Consider the following 23,949-nt stretch of genomic DNA (forward strand, 5'->3'; position numbering starts at 1 on the left):
TTGTGAAGAACTGCATTTGTTGGGTAGGGGTGGGGTGAAATGTATTAGTCTTTGGTTGGAGGTTTATTTTTTCGTCGAACGATTAAAAATGCAAATAAATAACTTAAAAGAAGTTGAACTAGGATTAGCTAAGAATGTGGACTTGGACAAGCAACAATTTGGTGTTTAACATATGGCCATTCACAAAACTGAAGATCTAAAGGTGCAAATTTCTACAAAGGCGAGGCGGCGAGTGCAGGGTGGACAACTCTACAATACTTTTGTTTGGTGCTAAGCAGAATGATTGCAAAATAATGACAGAAAAACTAAGACTAAAAAAATAGATGGCAATAGAAAGACAATGGACAAATTATGTATAAATAAGGATAAGGATGCAAGGTCAATACGAAAACACGAATTCAATTTAACATATTGACCTTACACACCTCAATGTAAGAATGTAAGCATTTCTTATATAATACTGCATAACTGTTTTTTCAAAAGGTATTACAAAAAATTGATAAATAATAGGAAACATAAACAACAAAGCTAGTAACGGTTATGATGTACTAACGTTTTTTCTCTTTAATTTTTGTTTGGTTAAATTTCATATCCGTTTCCTATACGATTTAGAGATTTCCATTCCAAATGTGATGATGGCATGATGTGGGCGGTGAGGGACATATGTATGTATGCATCAATGTATAAATATGTGTGTGTGTGTTTGTCAATGAATATGTGAAGAACCAATGGCAAAATGTTTATAAACAACATTTCATTTCAATTATTTTTTTGAATTTTGTTTTTTGATTTCGTTTTGCATTCTTCTACGCATATTTAAACGTCAATTCACTTATTTTCTTTACATCGCCCCACACCTGTATTGCCTGAATTTCGGACAGTTCGAAATATGGCTCGTATGTTGTTATACGATTTGGTTTATTATCAAAGATTTTGTAAACATCGATAACACCATCTTGGAATGCAAATTCTAATTCGAATACTGAACCTAAAACAGAATAATTAAGAATTGTGTTATTATTGTTGTTGTTATTGTTGTCATTATTTTTATCATCATCATCATTATCATCGCTATACAACACACCATCTAATGAGTCGTAATCCTGTTCTTGATGATCCACCCAACTGCCATTATCCTTGTAATTCTCAACGATAACATGCTCGTCCAATATCCATTTGAAATGATAGGTTATGAAGTCGGGATTTTTACAAATCTCATTGACGAAATTTATCGAGAATCTGCAAAGAAGAGAAAAGAAAAAAATGCAATTAGAAAAATAAATTAAAAAAAATGTATTTTTAAGGAATATTTTCGATTTTTTAAATCTAGAATATGGATTATTTAATAAAAAATTAAAAAAAAATATGTTCAAACTATAGAAAGGAGTGGATTCTTTAAAGGGAAAAAAATCGACCCATCAATAAGGAGTGGATTTGTTAAAGAAACAATTTTTGACCTCTTGAAAAGAGTGGATTTTTAAAAGAATATTTTTTCTAGGACATGCATATTTTTTCAGGATTCGAGAGGCGTGGATTCTTTAAAAATATTTTTCTAGGAATATTTTTAAATTCTATTTTTATAACCTGATTTGATTTTTGGTCTTTTTGTTGAAGTCTTTTATTTTCGATTTCAAGGCTTATTTGTAAAAGTACTTAAAAATTAAAGACCTATTTTAATTATCTAATATTAACAATATATATATATATATATATATATCACACCTTTTACTAAAGATTTTATACAAAGTTATTCAGGAATAGCAACAATATTGAGTTGTAAATAAGAAGAATATATAATCTGATATCTTTAGTTTGTTGCCAACCAAGTTTTGCCATTCACCCCAAGATCGTCATAAAAAATATTGTGTGTGTACGTATGTGTGGGACGGAATTCCTTATTTTTTGCCAGCCGAACTTTTGTGTTATGTGTTAAAAATAACTTCGTTACGTCAAATTTGAAATCAAAGTCTACCATTTCGATTAAAGATGCTAGCAACAACAAGAACAACTGAGCAAAACATTAATTGGGTTATAACGAATCGGCTTCAAACAGCATCTATGCGGTATGAACCGGCAAGTGATGATTAATATTGAAGATATTCAAATTGAATTGAGTTTTCTGACGACAACATTTTGAATTCGGTTTGGTTGTTTTTTCAAAGCACGTGTTGACTTTAAACATGTTTGGGGGGATAGATAGCGACACCACCGGTCAAAACTAATATATGATTGAATAGTTTGGTTGTAGTATTGATAATTCAAATTATTGCATATATTGTAAGCCAAAATTGTTTATTAAACAGCAGAGGTTTTCATCTAATAAAATTTATATTTGGAAAAAAATAAATTATGCTTATTCTTTTACATCAGGATATTTTGTATAGTCCTGGGTGTGGGTTTTTAAGAATAATCCAGTAAAATATTGAACATTTTCCTTTATTGGAAATTATTTTTTGTACATATAATAATCACACCAGAACAATAGCTCCTTGTCAACAGTATTTTTTTTTAATTTCAATTCCTTTTTCATGATAACTATTATTTTATGTTTAGCCGGACAATCAGTCAGTCCATGGCACCCATGTATTTATTTATTAACATATTTAAAACTATTTAAGGTGAATTATAACTGTTACATTACGATTTTTCCAATTAATCGTAAATCTGAAGAATTTTCCATACAAATTTTCGCAGAAAAACAAAATCCTAACATGCAAATTTAAAGTGCAAGAGTTTAATTGTTATTGCGTTCCCATAGAGGTATGCAAATAAGACGAGGCTAAACCTTAAAAGCAAACAAGGATAACTAACAAAAGTACATATTATGGCAAAGAAACGGTTTGATTTTTTTACACATTATTATTATTATTATTTTTAATGTTATTATCACTTTCATAATCGACAAGACAAACGGAGTGTCGATCATAATAAACCATTCCTGATGCTCTTTTCCGGTTTTGAACCCATGACCAAAGCTACAAATTTCACATTTATAATCATCATTAATAATGATTTTATTTATTTTTAATTTGTCAATATAAAAAATATTGTGTTTATATTTCTTTGCTTTTTACCCATTGGGGAAAACATTTTGCATGCCGATAATCTATTTCCAAGTCCTATTAGGTCAGCAGGTTAAAGTGTTTTTCTGTTAACAACAAACAATGGGGTAATAGTGTGTGAGGTTAATTCGTTATAGAACGGAAGTGTTATTTTCGTTATATCATTGAGGTTGAAGGTAAAATCTACATGGTATATTAATAATAAAAAAAGAAAAACAAAAACGGAAAACAAATGTTTATATCCCTTAGGTTAGCACAATTCCAATAATAAAGTATTATGTACTCTAAACTAGAGTATTACACTATTGTGATGACAGATTATTGTTGTTTTTGTTTTTATTTAACAGTTCATTTTATTATTATCATAATATATATTAGGGCACTAATCGTTATTATATCAACCAAAGATATTGACATTTTCTTTAGATAAATGCTATTGCGATAAATATAAATGTCTCTAACACTATGGAACAAAAAGAAAACAACAACTATGCATTTTTAGAATTTTCAATACACCCTCAAAATCTGAAGTTATAGCAAAAAAAAAAAAAAAACGTATTTTTTTTGTGTTTTTGTAAACAATCTTAAGTACAAACTTAGGTATCACAGAAACGTTGAAATAGCGATTTGACAAATAAATGACAACCAATATTTCTGAGAAGAATATTTTTGCCAACATTTCAAGATGCTATTAAATTCATTTTTATGCCGATTGAGATTTCACTAGATAAAATTGGATGTTACCAATAGTTGGGATTAGAATTTGCGGCATATGAAAAAAATTAATTTTTCGCAAGAACAAAAAAGTTGAGTAATAAAATTTTTGCCTATCTGTAAAAATCTTAAAATGGCGCCCCCTTGCACAGTTTTTTACCAATTGGAATCAATAAAAATTCATTCAACACGAAATCAAATTTGCTGTTATTTGAATGTGTTACAAGAATAGGTCCTTGAGGCGAGGATATTTTTAAAAAAAATATTTTTCTAAGACTCTAAATATAAATATAATACTCTAAACGAAGCGTGGATTTTTTTTAAATATTTTTGCTAAGGTTCTAAATATTTTTCTAAGGTTCTATATGAGGCGTGGATTTGAAAAAAAAATTCTAAGGCTTTATATTTTTCTGAAGCTCTATATTTTTCTTAAAGTACGTTTACATTGTACCGGATTTGGTTAACCGAGTGGGTTTAAATTGTCAATTCCTTTGAATATATGCCAAATAAATCCTCATAATGTAGGTTAACCCCGTAAAAAATTCTATTGTATATGTCGTATAGAGCTCTATATGAGGCGAGAATTTTAAAAAAAAAAATTTTTTATGTTTTGAAAATATTTTTTAAGGCCTAAAAAGATTTTTTCAAACTTTAAAACAAAAAAATATTTTAGATCTAAAAAGATTTTTTCAAGGGCTTGAAAGGCGTGGATTTTGAAGTCCTAGAAAGGCGTGGATTTAAAAAAAAAACATTTTTTAAGTCCTAGGAAGGCGTGGATTTGAAAAACCAACATTTTTTAAGTCCTAGAAAGGAGTGGATTTGAAAAAAAACATTTTTTAAGTCCTAGGAAGGCGTGGATTAAAAAAATGTAAAGCTTTGAAGGACGAGGATTTTTAAAAATATATTTTTAAGTCCTAAAAAGGCATGGTAGCTGTAATTTGACATTTCGTGTTTTTGGATGTCAAAAAAATCTCTGCCGACATTTTTTTCAATTTAGATACATAGATGATTTGGAATTTACCCATATAATGGTCCCAGATAAAATTCCAACCTAATCTAATTCCAAGCCAGTGTCGGTAATTTGATATTCTGTGTTCACTGTGGGTAAAATACTTTCTGGCAACAATATATCATAACATATCCCCGTTAAAAAAGTCCTATCGATTTTGAATGTCAACATAATGATAGACAGTTAAAGCCTGTCGACGCTTTACTTGTTATAATTTGTATACCATTTTCCACCGGTAATAACTTTATAACAATTTTACTTTTTACCTTTATTTTTCTTACAATGTTGTTGACTTTTTCAAAAAAAAAAAATCTTACAGCACACCCATTAAACTTACAAAAAATATATCGTGATTTCGAAATTAAAAAATAAAACGAAACAAAATGTAAGAAAAAAATAATTGCCCTTTTAATTTCAATCAATTTTATGTGAACACAGAAGATAAGCTGAAAATAATATCATGGGATGTGTATAATATAAGAAATAATAAATTCCATGGTATTCCTTAATTACCACAACAAATCGCCAAAGTTCAATACCAAATAGCCATTGGTCATGACGGTGATGATGTTGTCTGAAATACATTTTTGAAGGTGTAATTTTTTTTTAAATTGATTTTGTATTGTTCTTTGGCGAACAAATTCTTGAAATAAAGGCAGCCGTTGATAATCTCTTGATGACCTGTGTAAAGTGATTGAGTTCTTTTCCCTTGTGTTCTTTATTTCAAAGTTTCCTTTAATGTTGCCCACTTGTCTGTCTGGCATGACATCATCGTCGAGCAATTTGGGGGGTAATAAATCAGAGCTGTTAGACATTTGGTAGCCACAGCCTTTTCACATGAAATGATTCTTTTTGGTTTTGGATTTGTTTTGTTATATTTTTGGGATTTTGGATTTTTGATAATTACCTGTAAGACCATCGATAATGATGACGAGGGAATATAATTTCAGCATTTTAATAAATAAAATGTTAAATATTCAACTTTGAAAATGGTGCACCTTTAAATTAAAACTTGAAATTTCACAATATCTATTTCTCATCATTTCTTCAATTGCCAGTAATTCCCCTGTTTACACAATCAATTATAGAAAAAGGTTTACCAAAGACTATTTTGATTTTCTTATCTGAAACCTTATCGCAAAATTACCTTTTGTCTTTCATCGTCAATGTGAAATTAATAATTGTAAAAAGAATTTTAGATAAGATTCCGAAATGTGGAACAGAAAATGAGTAACCCACATATTGAATATAAACAATATTGTTTATACTCGAACATTCAATTTTACGATTAACAAAAAAAATCATGTGTTTTGTTCTGATTCAAACCGTATTTACTTAAATGTAAATATGTTAATACCCTCCATTATTATGTTTCGGAATGTAACTGTAGACCCCATTATTCGGTATATTTGGGATATTTGGTACCAATATATATTAATAAAGTAAATCAGCTAGCGAAGTCAGCTGTTAATTTTCAAGTCTAAGGGTACGTTTAGATTTACGAAATCCACTCGATCTCAAATGTCAATTCCATTGCTTATAAATCTAATATAACCCACCGGATTTGTGAACAGGATTAACGTGACGTATACGCAATGGAATTGACATTTGAGATCGAGTGGATTAAGTAGTCTTAACGTAACCAATGTCAACAATTTATACATTATGACTCCAGTAACTGTCAAAGTGCGTAATTTCTACTTGGATTCGATGTGCAATGTTGCCAACCATGTGACATATTATAAGAGAAATTTTGACAGATGGTCAAGTCAAAAACAAAGGTTTTTGTTTTGATACATCACCTTGTTATTGCGTCAATTCATAATATTGGATTTTGACAACAAACTTGAGAAGCAGCTGACTTCTTAATATTCCTTGTTAGGTACGTTTTTTACCGGAATTGGCTACAGTTTTATTTTTTAGGTTTCCCACCAAAAATGTGGCGAACGAATTTAAATATTTTGAATGACATTTTTAAATGAAGGGTATAAAATGTTCGGCACGGCTGAACTTAACGTCGTTTTTACATGTTAAAATTCAACTGTAAGTTTTACCAACTTCGGAAACACCTTCCTTGCAAAAAGTTGCAAAATTAAAAAAAAAAAAATGTTAAACATCTGTTTTGAATCTTTGAATATTTATGTTATTTATTTATATTGGATTTTGTTTATCCATACTGATATAATTTAAATTAATGATATAATAAAATTAATGAAGTCATAAAAATGAATAAATTATTACCGAATTACCCACTGAACTACCGGGACAAAATTCTTCTCTTTGATTTTTATAATTTGCAAAACATTGTTTATAAATTTGTACTTAATGATAATTGTCTACATTAACTTCCGAATATATTTAAATTAAAAAAGAATTCATACAATAATTGAAAACATCTGGTTCCGGTACGATCCGAAAATGAGTTCGCTCAAATTTAATTATTCTGTTACAGAAAATATATTTTCAATATCAGGGATTAATTATGAGATTAAAGAATTTTTGAGTAAAGATTTCCTTAAAAAATGTAAGGTGAAATGTGTGTCCGTCTGATCGCCTGTTGAAATCACGTATATTACTTACTAAGCTGGTTTGAGACATAATATTTGTTTTATAAGCCGAGCTTAAAAAAGATTTCCAGGCGCGTCGGTCTTGTGCGCATCTCATTCGAGATGTTGTCCTACTTGATCTTTGCGGTGAGCCATCAATTGGCTCGCTATTATATGTCTTTTGAGCTGAGGAATCTTCATCTATTCTCACAAGATGGCCTAGCCAACGTAATCGCTGCAGCTCGATCTGTCTGACTATGACGATGTCCGAGAATAGATGATATATCACATGGTACATTCGACGGCGATATTCGATCGGCCCATAGATCTTCCGGAGAAATTTTCTCTCAAATACTCCAAGAGCTGCATTATCTGTTTGCGCAAGTACCGATGCATCAGATCCATACAACAGGACGGGTAATATCAGTGTCTTGTGGAGTGTGTGTTTGGTCTGGCGAGAGGTGGCCTTGCTTTTGTCTAACACTATTCTCCTCCGGATTTCAAAGCTGATGTTATTAGTTTTGTTTATGGCGGTACCGAGGTATATAAAATCGTTCACTACCTTAAAGCTGTAGTTTTCAAGTTCTGCAGTTGGTCCGAGTCTACTGGACGTCTTGCCCGTTAATACCATCAGCTTGATCTTTTCGCCATTTACTGCTAGTCCCACTTTGGCAGAAACCTTCACAATTCGTTGAAAGGTGGCTGTTACCGCTCGTAATGTTCAGACAATATGTCGATGTCGTCGGCGTAGGCGAATAACATATGCTGTTTGGTGTAGAGAGTGCCATTTCTGTTCACATTTTCATCTCGTATGAACAGGTCACACGACAAACTGTCACCTTGTCTGAATCCTCGTTCGGTATTAAAGGGCTCTGAGAGGTCCTTTCCAACATTCACTACTGACTTTGTGCCACTTAAAGTTATACTGCATGACCGTATTAATTTTGCAGGAATGCCAAACGCAGACATGGCTTTAAACACCTCTGAACGGATAGGGCTGTCTAATGCGCCTTTATAGTCGACGAATAGGTAAAATGTGTCGATATGTTGAAAATTTCTAGTTATGGACATCTTCTTCTTCACCGTCACTATTTCATACCAGAAGCATAGCAAAATGCACCTTCCAGATCCTCACCACGATATCTGTGTCTGCACCAAAGTCTTTGTATTTTGGTAACTTTTGGCACACATTTCAATCTAATTGGTTGTAATTTGGAACTTTGAGTTCCTATTGGGTAGGATTTTTCCCTACATAGAATGATCGATGTCGGTCCAATTTTGAGTATAGACCATATCGCTGTACCTCCAGATATTGTGTATTTTGGAAATTTTTGTTCACGTTTTTTCAATTTGGGATTTTTTTTCACATTTTTCAACCGAATTGGCTGTAATATGGTACTTTAAGTTCCGATTGCGTAGCAAATTCCCCTACCAAAAATTATCGATATATGCTAACTTTTTATTATTCGGAATTTTGGATAGATTGGGTATATTTCCTAACCAAATTGACTATAATTTAGTATTTTGCATCCTCATTGCATAGAAAAATTCCCTACCAAAAAATTATCGATATCGGCCTACTTTTAAGGATAGAATTATTTGGGGATTTTACAGAAGTGGATTTATTTTGGTTCTCATTGGGCCATGGTAAATTATTGGTAGGAAGATTTACCATTCTAAAAAAAATTAACATCACATAGACCATCATTTGTGAAGGTCCCAAACGATTACTGGCTTTTTAAATGTCCACCTCAAGGTAGAGGTTATAAAACGTTATAATAATCGCACTTTTTCAAGTGCTCATATAAGCCATTCAGTGCACACATCGATTAACTCCACTTTTTTAAAATATAAAGTATAAACTTGTACAAATTATTAAGAAACCCAACATGCCTAAAGTACAGAGCGGAAAAGATATTGGTTCACATATTTTTTGTCTAGTGTAAACTCCACCTTAAATAGTTTGTTTTATTTTTTATTTGTTTTTATTACTTTTAATAGTAATACCTATTAACTAAAAGCCTTAATTTAATCAACATTTATTATAATTCTGTTCATACTTACTCCTGGGCATTTTCATTCAAAATTCCTTTTATTCGGATTTTATCGCCCCGTCGCAGGACATTGGGAACAATGTTGGTGGTATAGGCAATTGCTGGCATTTTCGGATAGATATTTGTTTTTGGTATTTCCCAAGTATTTCGCAATAGAAAATAATGTTTCAATAAAATTTCACTTAGTCTTTTTTGTTTTATTCTTTTCTTTTCAGGGCGTTGATCTATTTTAAGAAACGCATAAATTAACGATCTGCAAATTCTTTCCTTCGTGTTTTGTTAATTACTTAATTTGTTTGAAAATTTTGTGTTGGTATTTTGTTTTAAAAATTTATTTCATTCATAAAAACAAAATGTATTAGCGTTTGTTTTTTTTTCTTCTTTACTTTTCTTTGTAAGGATTACAACAACAACAAACTCTCAAAATGCTATGGTGATTTGTTTTTTTTTTCTAGTCTATATTTTTTTTCTCACGGCAAACTATGCGGTAACTATGAAGGTATGTATTAATAACGGCGCCGGGTTAATTTGTTTTTTGTTTTGCTATTTTTAGAAAATATTGAAATTTGCGAAATATTTTTTTTTTCGTTTTCAACTCTTTGATTTATGTTTCTTCATTCGCTTAAATACTTAACACAGCAAATTTCCATTAAAATTTCAATTTGTTAATAATGAAAATGCAATATGTTTCGTATATAATATGTATGTTGGACTTTTTGTGGACACTTTCACGATATGATATTCCGAACGAACCACACGAAATGTCTAACTCCACTAAGTTCTTGTAGGCAACTAATCGAAATGAGAGACAGGCCGTACGCCGCACGGTGTTCATGGATGTTGTGTTTGTTTTTAACGGTTCACAGCTCTCTTAAATATGCGAATGATAACATTTGTTCAGTGTTCGGTGAGTGTTGTCAATGTGAAGTGAGTGGAAAATCGCTAAATTTATTATAACATTATTGGTTGGTGTAAATATGTTTAGGTTTGTTGAAAAAGTTAAGGAACCAAATTGCCTGCAATCGGGTGGCAAATCTAACTACCGAAAATTATCAATATCGATCCCCGTTTTTGTATAGCCGCATAAAACGGTAGCCGCACTATTCGAAGTTTTATCGCCTGTTTTTCGATATGTTCAAGGGCTTATCATAACATCAGCTTTTTTTTCCTAAGGAACCCCAGTCATTTTATATATTTTGAATACCAATCTGATGGCGGGGGTTATAAAAAGTTCGACCCGGCCAAACTTAACAAAATGTTTGGTTGTTTTCCAAAATAAGGTAGAAAATGTCTTACTTACTTCGTTGGCTTGTGACAGAACGGTTGTTATATAAGCCTAGCTGCCTTCCCCTTCTGCGTTAACCATCACTTGGCCTGCTTTTATATGAATTTTGAGTGGGGCAATCCTCATCCATTCTCGCAACATGATCTAGCCAACGTAGTCGCTGCAGCTCGAATCGTCTGACTATGTCAATGTCCGAGAAGAGATAGTACAGCTCATGGTTCATTCGACGACGTTATTCACCGACTACGCAGATTGGCCCATTGATCTTCCGGAGAATTTGTATCTTAAACACTTCAAGAGCTGTCTTATCTGCTTGCACAATTACCCATGCTTCAGATCCAGCACGGGTAATATTAAGGTCTTGTAGAGAGTGAACATTTCCGGTCGCAATGTTCGACCCATTGTCGTCGGCGTAGGCGAATAAAATATGCTGTTTGGTGTACATAGTGCCATTTCTGTTTACATTTGCATCTCATATGTAACTTTCCTGCAGGATGTTAAACAGGTCACACGACAAACTGTAACCTTGTCTGATTCCTCGTTCGGAATTGAAAGGATCCGAGATGTCTTTTCCGACCTTTACTGCTGACCTTGAGCCACTTAAAGTTATCTTGCATAGCCTTATTAATTTTGCAGAAATGCCGAACGCAGACACGGCTTTAAACACCTCTGAACGGATATGACTGTCGAATGCGGCTTTATAGTCGACGAATAGGTGGAATTTGTAGATGTGTTTTTCGTGGGTCTTTTCCAGGATCTGGTGCAGAGTGAAAATCTGGTCAATGGTGGATTTGCCAGGCCTGAAGCCGCATTGGTATGGTCCAATAATGTCATTGACCATTGAGCCAACGTAACCTGCTACGCCTGAAGTTTTTTTATGTGCTTCCCTCCCTAAACTCAATTTTCCTTTCTAAGAAATAATTTCAAATTGACAATAGCTTTTACTATTGGGGAAATATTTGATGTTGTATAGTAAACACCGCGTATTTTACTTTTCTCACATTGACAGCACTGAAATCTATTCTCTATGTAGACTATTGAATAAAATCGTGGCTTTTGTTGTTATTTTTTCTCAATGCTAAATCTTTTCTAATTCATGCAGTGAAGCACGTGCTTAATTTAAGCTTTAATTATAATTTGTTTTTTTAATTCATAGAAATCTCTTCAAACGCATTACTCTTTATGTTACTCTTTATCTCTGAAATTTTAAAATCCAGTTATGTTTATTAACATTTGCTATCACTTTACCCATGTTAGGATTGTTCCGGTTTTGTTGGGGAAAAGCGAAGGAATATTGGGAAATACGTTTATCTGTATGTATGAATCATTTCGATTTTATCTCAAAGTTATTTAAAATTATTATTAAATTTTCTATGCTGCACTGGGTGTTGAAGTAAAATTGGTGATCCTTATCTAAACGTGATTGCAATTTCGTCAATTGATTGTAAGTTGAAAAATTGTAAATACAAATTGGAAATCCCCATTCAATAAGAGGCTTTCACAAACAATTTAGTTGAAGACTTTTCAAAATCTCTTTCGATTCACCACTCCTCTAGTTATCTCTTTAGAGTTAAATGAACGTAGTTTTATGCTATTTAATATGTATGTGCTTATCACATTCTATTTCTGGATACTGTTGAAAACAATAAAATACATGAAAATTGGAAAATACGTTTATCTGCCGTTATAAATAATGTTGAGATCGGGAAATTTTTAAAATTTATTAATCAACAGTTAATGCTATAAAACAGGGGAAAACACATAAAGTAACTTCGGGTAATGTGGACCACCATTTTCTTTTTTGATATTGTGGGCGTAACAACGGTAAAAAATAAAAACAAATTCTTTTCACAGCATGGTAGATTTGTTGGCTAATTATATTCCAGGTCAAAAATTATATATATTTGTCCATAAAAATGTTATTGCATTATATTTCAAAAAACTCTAAACTGCAAATAAAAATAACTTGGCGGGTAATGTGGACCAGTATGTGTGGGTAATGAGGATCAGTAAGTTGAAGGTAGGTTGTGGATTAAATGTGATAAATTTCAATTTATTGCACTCTTGGGTAACAATGAATGCAAAAATATATGGGTCCATGTTTTGGAATAGCCCCCATTTAAGGGTACCACCCCATTTGCGGTATCTTGAAGGTCCTTGCTTCATTATCCAACCGAGGCACCTATAATTTCGGATATCGAGTTTTCAGAGGACCTCCTCGCATATTAAATGCTCGAGAAAAACAAAATGTTCGACTATTTTACAAAATCGTTCGACTATTGCGCTAAAAACTATTTTTCAAGTCGCACTTTTACAATCAGAGAAACATTTTCACCTACTAAATTTTCACCATTGCAATTATTTATTAAAAACCAAGTTTGATGTTTGTTTTCACTAATTAGGAAAACATTTATCAAGGCGGAATTGGCATATTTCAAGCATTTTCTTAGATATGGGGGGTGGTCCACATTTGACGCATGGTCCACATTACCAGAAGTTACTCCACGAAGATTCAGGTTTTGTATGAAATGTCAATTTATAAAGGAACATCAGAATCAAACTTGATTTGGAACGTCAATCCTAAAGTTTTTTATGTGTTTCCCTATTAATATTTATTTCTAATTGGAATTAAGTTCGAAGATGGGACATTGGTCCCTTCTTCTGACAGATGATAAACTCTTTGATAAAAACAAATTCTTTATATATGGCTAATAAAAAGCCTGTGTAGTCTTGTCACAATTTTGAAAAAAAATAATTTAAAAATTCTCCACTTTGACACTAGAAAGTAATTTTCTATATTTCCGAAAACCATAGGCTGAGGGTATATTTGACAGCAACACCCACTGACACTATTTTACTTGTTTTCATTTATTTCAATTTATGGTTTTCTATTTTCTGCAATTTTAGAGTTTAAATACAATTTCCGTTACAATAATTAAAAAATATTAAATATTCTTAATCAACCTGTTTTATAACACAGGGTGACTATTACGTTTAGTTCACTGAATGAAGAAGCATATGGTTGCCCTGCCACTTAAGATTGTGCTACATGTCAAAGTGCGGTGAGATCAACCAATAGGAAAGCATTTCGTGGCTAATGAGAGACAATGAGAGCTAATCAAACTACAAAGCCCAGCGTACAAGAAACATCAAATAAAATGTAAAATAACTAAAATAATAAATTAAAAACAGAAACATTTAAAATGTATATAAAAGATTATTTAATAAATAATAATTTAAAGAACAAAATGTATTTAATTGTATGAAAACAAAGTAATTTAAACAATTTATTAGAAATGTTTGTTTTAATCAATTTGTAACGGCGTTAAACAGCTAAACAAATGGCATCGTTGGATTCTACTCTCTGTTTCTCTCTTGCTCTCTTTATATGGTGTTAAAAAAGTGTTCTTCTCATTACCATTTATAACAATTCACATTCGGCTGTCACACCGGCTAAAACCAACTTTAGTGGAATACACGTATTTTAGTTATATATTTTTGAGGAGAAAGTGCTAGAATTTAAATAGTGGAAATATTCAATAAAAAATTAACAGTAAGTAAAGATTTAATTGTTTACATTTAATACAGAAAACTCAACCTACAACAATGACATTTACCTCCCATAAATGGTCATCAGCTATCAGATGTTTTTCCGGGGAAAAATTGATTTAGCTTACGTGTCTTAAACAAACAGTTGAAAATTACTTCATATCAACTTTTTGTGTACTGAAATTATTTATTAATGAGAAAATTTGTTTCTAATTTCCAGAAATGAAATCTCAACTTGTTTTTACACTATTTGTGGGTTTGGCCATTTTGGCCCAAGTATCCTATGCCTTGAAAGAGGAAGACTGTGAAGGTATGCATTCAATCAAATTTGCTAAGCATTTTGGATGAATAAAAATCTAATTTTTAATTGTTATTTATTTTAGTTTGTGTTAAGACCATCCGCAAGTTTGCTGAATCCCTTACCGATGCCACCAAAAAAGATTACAAATTAATCGAAACAGAGTTCAAAAAATTCTGTAAGACACAGAAAAATAAGGAACAAAGATTGGTAAGTGGTTGCAGCCCCCATGAAATGCCGCTTGTTGATATTTTCTCTTTTGTGACGTAGTCGTCGTTGTCGTCTTGTGCATGAATGACGTGTCTGTTATTTGCTTTGTTACCATGTTGTTGTTGCTGTAAACATAACTAATGTTTGTTTTGTTGTTGTTCTTTTATAGTGTTACTATTTGGGTGGCTTGGAAGAATCTGCTACTGGTATCCTAAATGAAATGTCCAAACCCTTGAGTTGGTCTATGCCAGCTGAAAAAGTTTGCGAAAAACTAAAGAAGAAGGATTCACAAATCTGTGATTTACGTTATGGTAAGTAGACTAGAAGGAAATATGTATTTGAATCTTTATAATTTATTTGCAATAGGGGGCGTTAAGAAGCCATTATTTAGTTACATGTTTGAGGAGAGGAAGAACTTTACTTCCGGTTAGGAAGTAAAAAATATATTTTCCTTTTTTTGGAATTACTATGAAAAGCCGCAGAGGAATATCTATATAACATTTTCAGCAGCAATTAGAGAAGAAATGCAACTATGTGATTTTTTTTTTCAAAACAGGGTACTGAAGGCTTTTCTAATTTTTGTAGATTTAATTGTATCGAACACATTTAATTGTTCCGGGAAACTATCAAAAAAATCTTTGCTAGGGATGAAATCACGTTGGTGGAAGGTTACCGGATGTCTTGAATACATTTCCCGTTTCCTAAATAAAGATTATTAGATAAGTATATTCTGATGTTTTTTTTTTTCTTAATTGAGATATATATAGAATATATTAAACGAAGATTGACCGACTATCTACAGGGAAAACTTTTAAGGATCTACAAAAGGATATATATCAAGGGATAGAATATATTAAACGTTTTCGTTATAAACGAGACTTCATAAAAGTAATCTACAGATTGAAAGCCTTCGACTATTAAATGTTTTCTATAAGCTGAAGACTTTTCTATAGAGACATGGTTCTAGTGGTATAGTACCGAATTCACCAGGACTATTTTCTTTACCGTATAAAAATATTCATGAGAACTAATTAAAATAAGATCATCACATCTTTTTTTAATTTAAAAACTTTCCGAGGTATTTTATAGAACCATCCATACAATAACGACCTTTTTTAGGCCATAGAATAAGATCCTCAATTCCTTGTGAAATATAAAAACGTTTAAAGGTCTCAGTAGGAACTCTTTAAAAACCTTATGTACTCCTGACTCCTTCCATTTTCGCATAGATTGATGATCTTAGCAGTATATTCAAATGATTCTGAAGATACAAAGGAATATGACAGGTATTCGGTAGGAAAAAGGCCTTTAAAGTTTTTTATATCTTCCACTTAATGAAACTACGTGTCCATTAAAAACAATAAGTCCACATATTTTAAAATTTCCCATATTAATATTTTTCTTTACTTTTTTGCAGAAAAACAAATTGATTTGAATGCTGTCGATTTGAAGAAGCTCAAAGTACGTGACTTGAAGAAAATCCTCAATGACTGGGATGAGACCTGTGACGGTTGTATTGAAAAGACCGATTTTATTAAGAGAATAGAAGAGCTCAAACCTAAATATGTTCATAGTGAATTATAAGGAACAAAAAAACCACCAACAGTTCAAAGAAATACAACATTAAAAATTAACACACACAAAAAGACTTGAATTTAGTTTACATAAAATAATAATAAAACAAATAATAAATTAAAAAATACAAACACATTTACACAAAACGTTTTCATTTATTTTTAATGGAATTTTATTGTTTAGTGCTTTTATTTGATTTGATATTTGTTTAATGCATTTTCATGGCAGAGTTGTGGAGATGAACAAAATTAATATAACTAAATCGGAATTTATCTATAAAGATTGTTTTTATAAACCACAGAAATTATCATACAGAAGAGTTGATCTATAACTTTATAATTATATCTGTTACCTTATAGAGAATTTCGATTCTTGTTGCATGTATGATATCATACTCATACTGACATTAAAGTATTGAAAAAATCGATAAGCTGGTCGAATCGAAAATGTGAACAAATTCGAAAATATGAACTATTTTTATGAGGCCCACAATGAACGTGAAAGAGCCTTGTGAAAGGTTATTATTAAAAATAAAACAAGCAATTACAATTATTACACACAATAATATAGAAATGTTTATTTTATTTTTCTTGGAGACAAAATACATAGATATTTTTTTTTAATGATTTTAGCTTTATTTGGTATTGAAAAGAATAATTTTATTTTCAAAATGGCTAGTAATGGGCAAATTTAGAATGCTAGATTTTTGAAATTTATAATAAAATAATAATAACAATTTCGATAGATAAATTTGTGTGGATTAGGAAAACAAATTTAATATTATTTTATAATTGCAAATTCGGACATTTAAAATTAAAACACCTGAATTATTTATATTTTCCCAATACTTCTTACACATTAGTTTGCACAATTAAATACTGTACAAATTAAATTTTGAACGCCATTTTTTTAATTCGAATTGTTTTAAACTTAATTTCAGTTATTTTTCTCCTTCTCTTTTAATTTTTTAAGGTTAAATATAGCTTAAAACTAAATGTTTATTTATTATAAAATAAAAATAGTCATACAAAAATTAAATAAATATTAATAAAAAATTGTTAATAAATTAACTCTATTGGTGTACAAAAAATATTGTTCGCAATCGGAAAATTAACGTCTATAGGGCTGTTTATTGTAGCGTCCTCTTTCGTTTTCTTGGGCCAAAATTGTGTATTCACTATAGACCACACACCAGCAGTAGGTTAAGATGGCTGTAATGAGACAGTAAAATATTCGAAATTAGAAAGTAACAAATAATAAATAAAGTTAAAAGGATAAATAAGAATAATAATAAAAATAATAAAAGACATCAATATCTAATAGAAATCAGCCTTAGGAGGTTATTTGTTTTATGGAGAGATTATAAATCTTATAAGCTGTTAATAAGAACAATACATTTTTAGGATGCTATTACATCAATTTCACTTTAATCGATTAGGTTCACTTAACATGTGCAAGTATTTAAAAATTCCTTTTTTCGATTTTAATATTCGTTGACAGTTTTGATATGCGCAATTTCAAAAAAGCTATCCCTTTGTAAGTGTTTTCATTGCAATTTCACTTTTCATAAATATATTCCAAATAAAAATTGCAACAAAATTTCCATACATAAACCTAACTCTTTAGTATTTGAAATGCTGTTGCAGTTTAAAGGTAATATAATACAAAAACAAAAAAGGCCAATAAGTGACAATACTGGATCCCGTAAAAGTACAACTCGTATATCAAATTTTATGACACACTGTCACTACTGCAACCCGTTAAGGGTTTTGGTTAGGCCATATTTATGGTACACACATACATACATGAAATGTATGTGTATTACAAATGGCAAACATCACCACATTGTTGGGTGGGTAATATAAAACGTAGTACCGAACAACTTTCATTAGCCAAACAAACGGATTGTGCGAAACTTAACCACATTTATTGTGTGGCCTATCAAAATTACAAAAAAAAAAAAAAAAAAAAAAGAAAATAAAATGAAATTATAGAAGACGAAGATAAACCCAAATTTAAGCCCACTACTCCTCCTCAACAATGAGAAAGATGATGCTGATGATGATGTGTTGTGTGTTCGATATAAACCGCCAAGTTTTAAATTACAATTAAGTTGTAAAGAGGAAAAAGTAGGTAATGTTTTACAACAAAGCTTGAAAGTGGGTTTAATAAACAAAGGGAACTTTCTAAATTAACCTTAAATAATGCCCTAGTTTTCAATGGAAATATAATAGTGTTTGAGGTTATAAAGAGGAAGAGAGAGTAAATTGGCTAAAAACCTTTTAAAAAATTTCTCAATAATCGTGAGATTATAAATATCGTATGAAGATAAAAATGTCTTGAAATCATCAGAAGGAAAATAGTTTAGAGTATTCTTATAATGTCTCACATATACACCACTGGAAGTGCTATTATATATATATATATATATATATATACATGTAAATCAATATTACTTACCACATGCAATCAAACCGAAGACAAGCCACAATACTCCAGATAAAACAAAGCCATCAATAAAGAATACGACAGCGGTGTAAATAACCGAAACCAATAGGCCAATTGCAATCATAATACCCAATACAACCCATGGCATCATAAGATAGTGGTTTCGCTGCAAAATTTCATAACAATAATTATTAATATCATATTAAATATAGTATTTATATTTTACACACCTTCATAACACCAACAATCATCAGTGTCGATATCAGAATGGTCATGCATAAATTAATGACCAAAATGATTTTCACAATATCTGTATCCAAATCGAAAAATATTGTCTTAAATGCAACGCGCGTTGTGAAAATGACGACAATAGTAATGATGGACAAGACTATGGCCAAGAGGCCCGATATAATGGAGCCATTACGAGTTGACGTACAGAAACAGCAGGAATTCAATGGTGGATTTGCCATCTTGAAAGTCGGAGGAATTTATTTAACTGGAAAGAAAGAAAATAGATTAGGATTAAATAATTTGAAATAAAATTTAAAAAGTCTTTTTTATAAAAAAATAAGTAAACATTTTGAATAAACTTGTTGAAATAGATAGATTTATATATCGTATAATAGTACAAGTTGATTTGAATAAGAAGATTGCAACTGTGTTTTGGAATCACACTGGAAAAACGTAGACCGGGGAAGGTGACAGTGTACCCAAGTGATTGACCTATAAATGTATACCAATAATATTGAGGTATAAATTTTTCATTTTAAGAACTTCATGGGAGACATTTTGGGCCAAAGGTTGGCAGCCGTGCACATTTTACGTTTTTTGTTCATAAAACGAAATAACGACGTTTTTTCCCATTTTTTTTTTATTAAGTAGTCTCTTACACTTCCTTTGATTTTATTTATGATTTAAAAATATAAAATTAAATAAATTCCGCTGAATAATCCTTGTTTTTATTTTAACAAATATTTAAGAGAATTTTGGCCCACCATTGTTTTGGGCGTATTTTATTTTTAAACGACAAAACTGGGTATTTTGCCTTATTCTGCTATACTTTTCAACATTTTTTTAAATTAGTTATAATCACACTATTCGCTCTATTAAATTAAATTGGGAAATGTCTCATTTTATAACTGAAATAAAGAACTGCATAACTGAAATAAATTCTTGGGCATGGGCTAAATGTCCCAATTTTTCTAATTGAATCATTGCAATTTTATTGATAACATCTTTATAACCGCCATTTGCATTATACTGCTCGCTCTCTCTCTCTCTCTCACACATTTTAATAGAGCAAAATGGCACAAACACCTGTTTTTGTTTGTCATCTTCTGTTCTTCTTCTTCTGTTGAAGTCGCCATTAGTTTTTGTCGCAGTTTAATTTCGTTCGCGTGTGTTTTTGTGTAGCTCCTTAAATTTACAAGTAAAATTATTATAAAATGTAATTAATTATTAATATTTGTTGTAGATAAATAGTTGAAGAGTTTTTTAATTGAAATATATAAAAAAAGTTTTGTTAAATGATCGCTTTACGTGTGGTATAATCGAATGTTGTTTGTGTGGTGCGTGTTTTGAAGAAGGAGACAACAAAATATCCATTATTCTCCGTGGTTATGTGAGAGTGGGAGAGTGTTGTGAAATGATCGAAATCTCTTTAAGTTAAGGTTAAAATGTAATCTTTAAATACAAAGGAGATCAAAATTATATTTTGTAATAAAAGAAGTGTTCATTCAATTAATTACGTTTTAATAGTTTTTTTTTTTGCAAAACATAAAATTGTATTAAAAAATATTAGTACTTTCCTCTACCATATTTCCCCTTGTTTTTATCGGTTCGTGTTTGGAACATCGTAAACGCGAAAAAATAATACAATACAAGAAAAATGTGTATGTATGTGAAGTTATATTACATCAAATGTGTACATAAAAGCAATAACCTATCACTTTAAAAATCGGACAAGCTGTGTGTTGACCTAAAGGTATGCTATATTTTTTACAACCCAGTAGTCGTTGTTAAAAAAATATACTTTGTGTGTTTTAAATATTACTTTTTTTTTGTCATAGTAATGTGACGTCCATGTTGGTCGTCATTGTTCGGTGATTAAATTTTTTTTTGAATACAAAATTTTATATTATTTTTTATAGTGAGATGACGTTTACCATTCCATAGAACAGTGTAAATATTTTAAATAAAAATGATATAAACGGAATGATGATTTAATACTGCGGTTGTCATTGAAAATACTGTTCATATTGTTTATATTTTTAATCTGCATGGCCGAAGTTCAAAATATATTTATGTAACCACAATCAATGTCAAATGAAACACATATAATGCATTTTAATTGCCAAATAAAAAAGACAGTACTCTCCCTTGTGAATGTGTCAAACCATGCGTCAATTAAAGTCTGTGAGATTTGATCTCAAATGTCAATTTCATAGTGTATACGTCACATATAATACACTGGATTTGTGAACAAAATTAACGGTGAAGTTCGAAATCGGGAAGATTTAATAGTCTAAACGCGCTCTAATGGTTCCTTATTAAGATTTTTTCAATCATAAATCTAAAATTCGACATTAAATGCACAAACGTAACAAGTAAAAATATCGTTAAGTTCGGGAACCACAACAAGAAGTCAATATTCCTCGTAAGCTAGTCTGGTTGAAAAATATATAGAAATTTTTACAAAGTTCCTCTTCGGTTGAAAAAGCGCAAGATATATTTATGAGGCTGTATAAAACACAAACCTACAGTTAAAATTGTCTTCTTCCGATAGACCTAATTCTAATCCGATATCTACTGTATATTGAAAAGCTCATAACTTTACCAAAAATTAAAATTTTGTAGATTTTTCTTCTCATATGTGTCGTCCATATTCAGGTCTTGGAATGTATATCTACTATCAGTACATTAAATATAAGCTCTAAAACATGTTTTTGCCTGTGGGCAACATTGGGCCATAAAGCGTTAAACAAATTCCTCCAAAACAGTGTAAAAACGCTCTTTTAGAGGCTTCATGATTTTAAAAATCTGCGTTTGTAGATTTTTAAATCTTCCTTTCGAGTCGTGTAATGGCTTCCTAAGAGTGGCAAAAAATCACTTTTTTTTTAAATTCAAGCTTCTAAACCTGATACGTGTAAAAACTGCGTAAGGCATAAGCATTTTTTAAAATCGTACATGTCCCGTGATATGGGACAATGCAAAAAGATAAGCCTTTAAATGTTTTTAGTAATCTAAAAAAAAACTTTTAAAAAATCACGGCTTTGAAACCATATAGTTCCATAAAAACACTTAAAAATCATATTTCTTAAAAGCTTCAGAGTAATGTAAAATAGCAGAGCTGTGTTAATACTCCCACAATGTTGTGTAAAACCCCCTCTGATACGTGTAAAAACTCCAAAAGAGTCCAAATACTTTAAAAAAAATCACGCATATAAATTCGTCTGAATCATTTAAAAATACTCTTAAAAATTTTAAATCTGCAAAAATCTGAGTCGAGTAAAATACTATTAAAATTTTACGCTTTTAAAACTATCACACTATCAGTGTAAAAACTGCTTCAGAGCCGTGTAAAATCTCCATCAGAATCGTGAAAAACTTTCTCACGAGTTTCCCTCTTGTCTTACTTTTTGTTCACAGTACTAAAAATTTATTGAAAAATCCAGAATAGTAAATAAGAATATTTTTCGAATTGTTCACATAAAATTAAAAACAACAGTCGAAACATCATTATTGTATTTCAATTAACGCGTAATTGAGCAAATTGTTTAGAGCGAACAACAGACAACCTTTTTTAGGATTGCACAGACAGACGTCAGCACATAGGGATGCTGACAGAATTGTTTCGTCTTCGCATATCGACACCTCAACATTGTTTCAGTGAAAACGGGAAGTTGTTGATGTTAATGGAAATGCGAAAAACGCCCGCACACATTAATTTAAACGATTTTTCTTATATCTGAGGCTACTAATTGGATCATCTGAGAATTTAGAAGTTAAGTTAAATGCCTCTAATAATTTAGAAAAAGTGTTTTCCCAATTATCATATTTATTTTCAATTAATAACAATGAATTTGACACAATTACTTCATATCAAATCAATTGACATTTTTCAAAGAAAAATTCACAATAAAGTAATTGATTATTGCATTGCTAAAAATAATATTGAAAATGCTTAAAAATAGACATTCCACAATTGTTATTGCATTGTAAATATTTATTCATTCATTGATTAGTAATGAAGTGAATTTCCGTTTTTGTCGAACAACAACAGATATTCATTGACGGTAGGTGATAATATTTCACAGTATACTACTACAGGTGTAAAGAGCCGCGTGGCCGTCATCATCATCTTAAAACTCAATGAGGCACACGTCATTATTTTTAAACTTCCAGAAAAGAGAATGCTAGACTTGATTTCAATATTCATATTAACATTAGGGTGGAACGAACTAATGCGTTATTAAATTAAGCTAAATCAACATCAGAAGTGCGAATGGTTATTTTTATTATTACTTAGCAAAATTAGAAAAATAGTAAAATATATTGATTGTTCTGGAATACAACTAATGTATTTTGCCATCAAATATGCGAAACAGCTGATATTCCTGGGATAATAATTAGATCGTCCAAGCATACCAGCTGTTTACCTTATTTGATGTCAAAATGCAATTCTTGTTTTCCAGAACCTTAATATGGTACTATATTTTACTGCTGATGACGACAATTACACTCAATGTGTTTTATGTCAATTCATCACTTAATTGTGATTTAAATTTGAATTTCTTTTATAATTGTGTGAAGTAAATTATTTCCGTCAAACATGTTCAGTGTAAGTGTACTATCAGCCCTTATTAATTTCCTCACCTAATCCTCCCTATTATTTTCATCAATTATATCATTGAAATGCATGCATACAGGTTCTCCAAATTCAGTCACATTTGTCTCGAACGTGGGTTTCTTATACATCAATTAATTTGTATATTTAATGACAGGTTTAGAGATACTCAAGTGTCGTTTATGTTCTCAATTTTTCGATTTCACACAAAAGAGAGGGAGATATGGTTGCAAATAAACGCCAACACTAACACGAGTCTCTTGTTTATGAATGAGTCTGAAGTGCCGACGTCTTGAAGCTCAGACAAAATTATTAATTTTTTGTTTATTTACGAAAACTAGTTATTAACTGAC

The 23,949-nt window shown here is 30.8% G+C and overlaps 3 protein-coding genes across 3 annotated transcripts; 1 reads left to right on the plus strand and 2 right to left on the minus strand.

Moving 5' to 3' along the window:
• Positions 1-777: 777 nt before the first annotated feature.
• Positions 778-9,493, minus strand: LOC133336065 (galactose-binding lectin l-1). The gene is made up of 3 exons (XM_061544362.1): positions 9,396-9,493; positions 1,085-1,239; positions 778-988 (listed from the first exon to the last, which is right to left on the minus strand). Exons 1-3 carry the CDS (start codon positions 9,491-9,493, stop codon positions 807-809), a joined length of 435 nt encoding a protein of 144 aa, XP_061400346.1. The 3' UTR covers positions 778-806.
• A 4,923-nt stretch (positions 9,494-14,416) lies between these two features.
• LOC133336054 (mesencephalic astrocyte-derived neurotrophic factor homolog) lies at positions 14,417-16,342 on the plus strand. Its single transcript, XM_061544348.1, has 4 exons — positions 14,417-14,529; positions 14,603-14,727; positions 14,897-15,038; positions 16,145-16,342. Exons 1-4 carry the CDS (start codon positions 14,442-14,444, stop codon positions 16,309-16,311), a joined length of 522 nt encoding a protein of 173 aa, XP_061400332.1. The 5' UTR covers positions 14,417-14,441; the 3' UTR covers positions 16,312-16,342.
• Positions 16,343-17,332: 990 nt separating this feature from the next.
• LOC133336060 (uncharacterized) lies at positions 17,333-19,222 on the minus strand. Its single transcript, XM_061544356.1, has 3 exons — positions 18,981-19,222; positions 18,763-18,916; positions 17,333-17,513 (listed from the first exon to the last, which is right to left on the minus strand). Exons 1-3 carry the CDS (start codon positions 19,218-19,220, stop codon positions 17,413-17,415), a joined length of 495 nt encoding a protein of 164 aa, XP_061400340.1. The 5' UTR covers positions 19,221-19,222; the 3' UTR covers positions 17,333-17,412.
• Between the last annotated feature and the right edge of the window lie 4,727 nt (positions 19,223-23,949).

Source organism: Musca vetustissima, unplaced genomic scaffold (assembly GCF_032173495.1).
Source record: "Musca vetustissima isolate MV318-11 ecotype Yass unplaced genomic scaffold, APGP_CSIRO_Mvet_v1 utg744, whole genome shotgun sequence".
NCBI classification, from domain to species: domain Eukaryota; kingdom Metazoa; phylum Arthropoda; class Insecta; order Diptera; family Muscidae; genus Musca; species Musca vetustissima.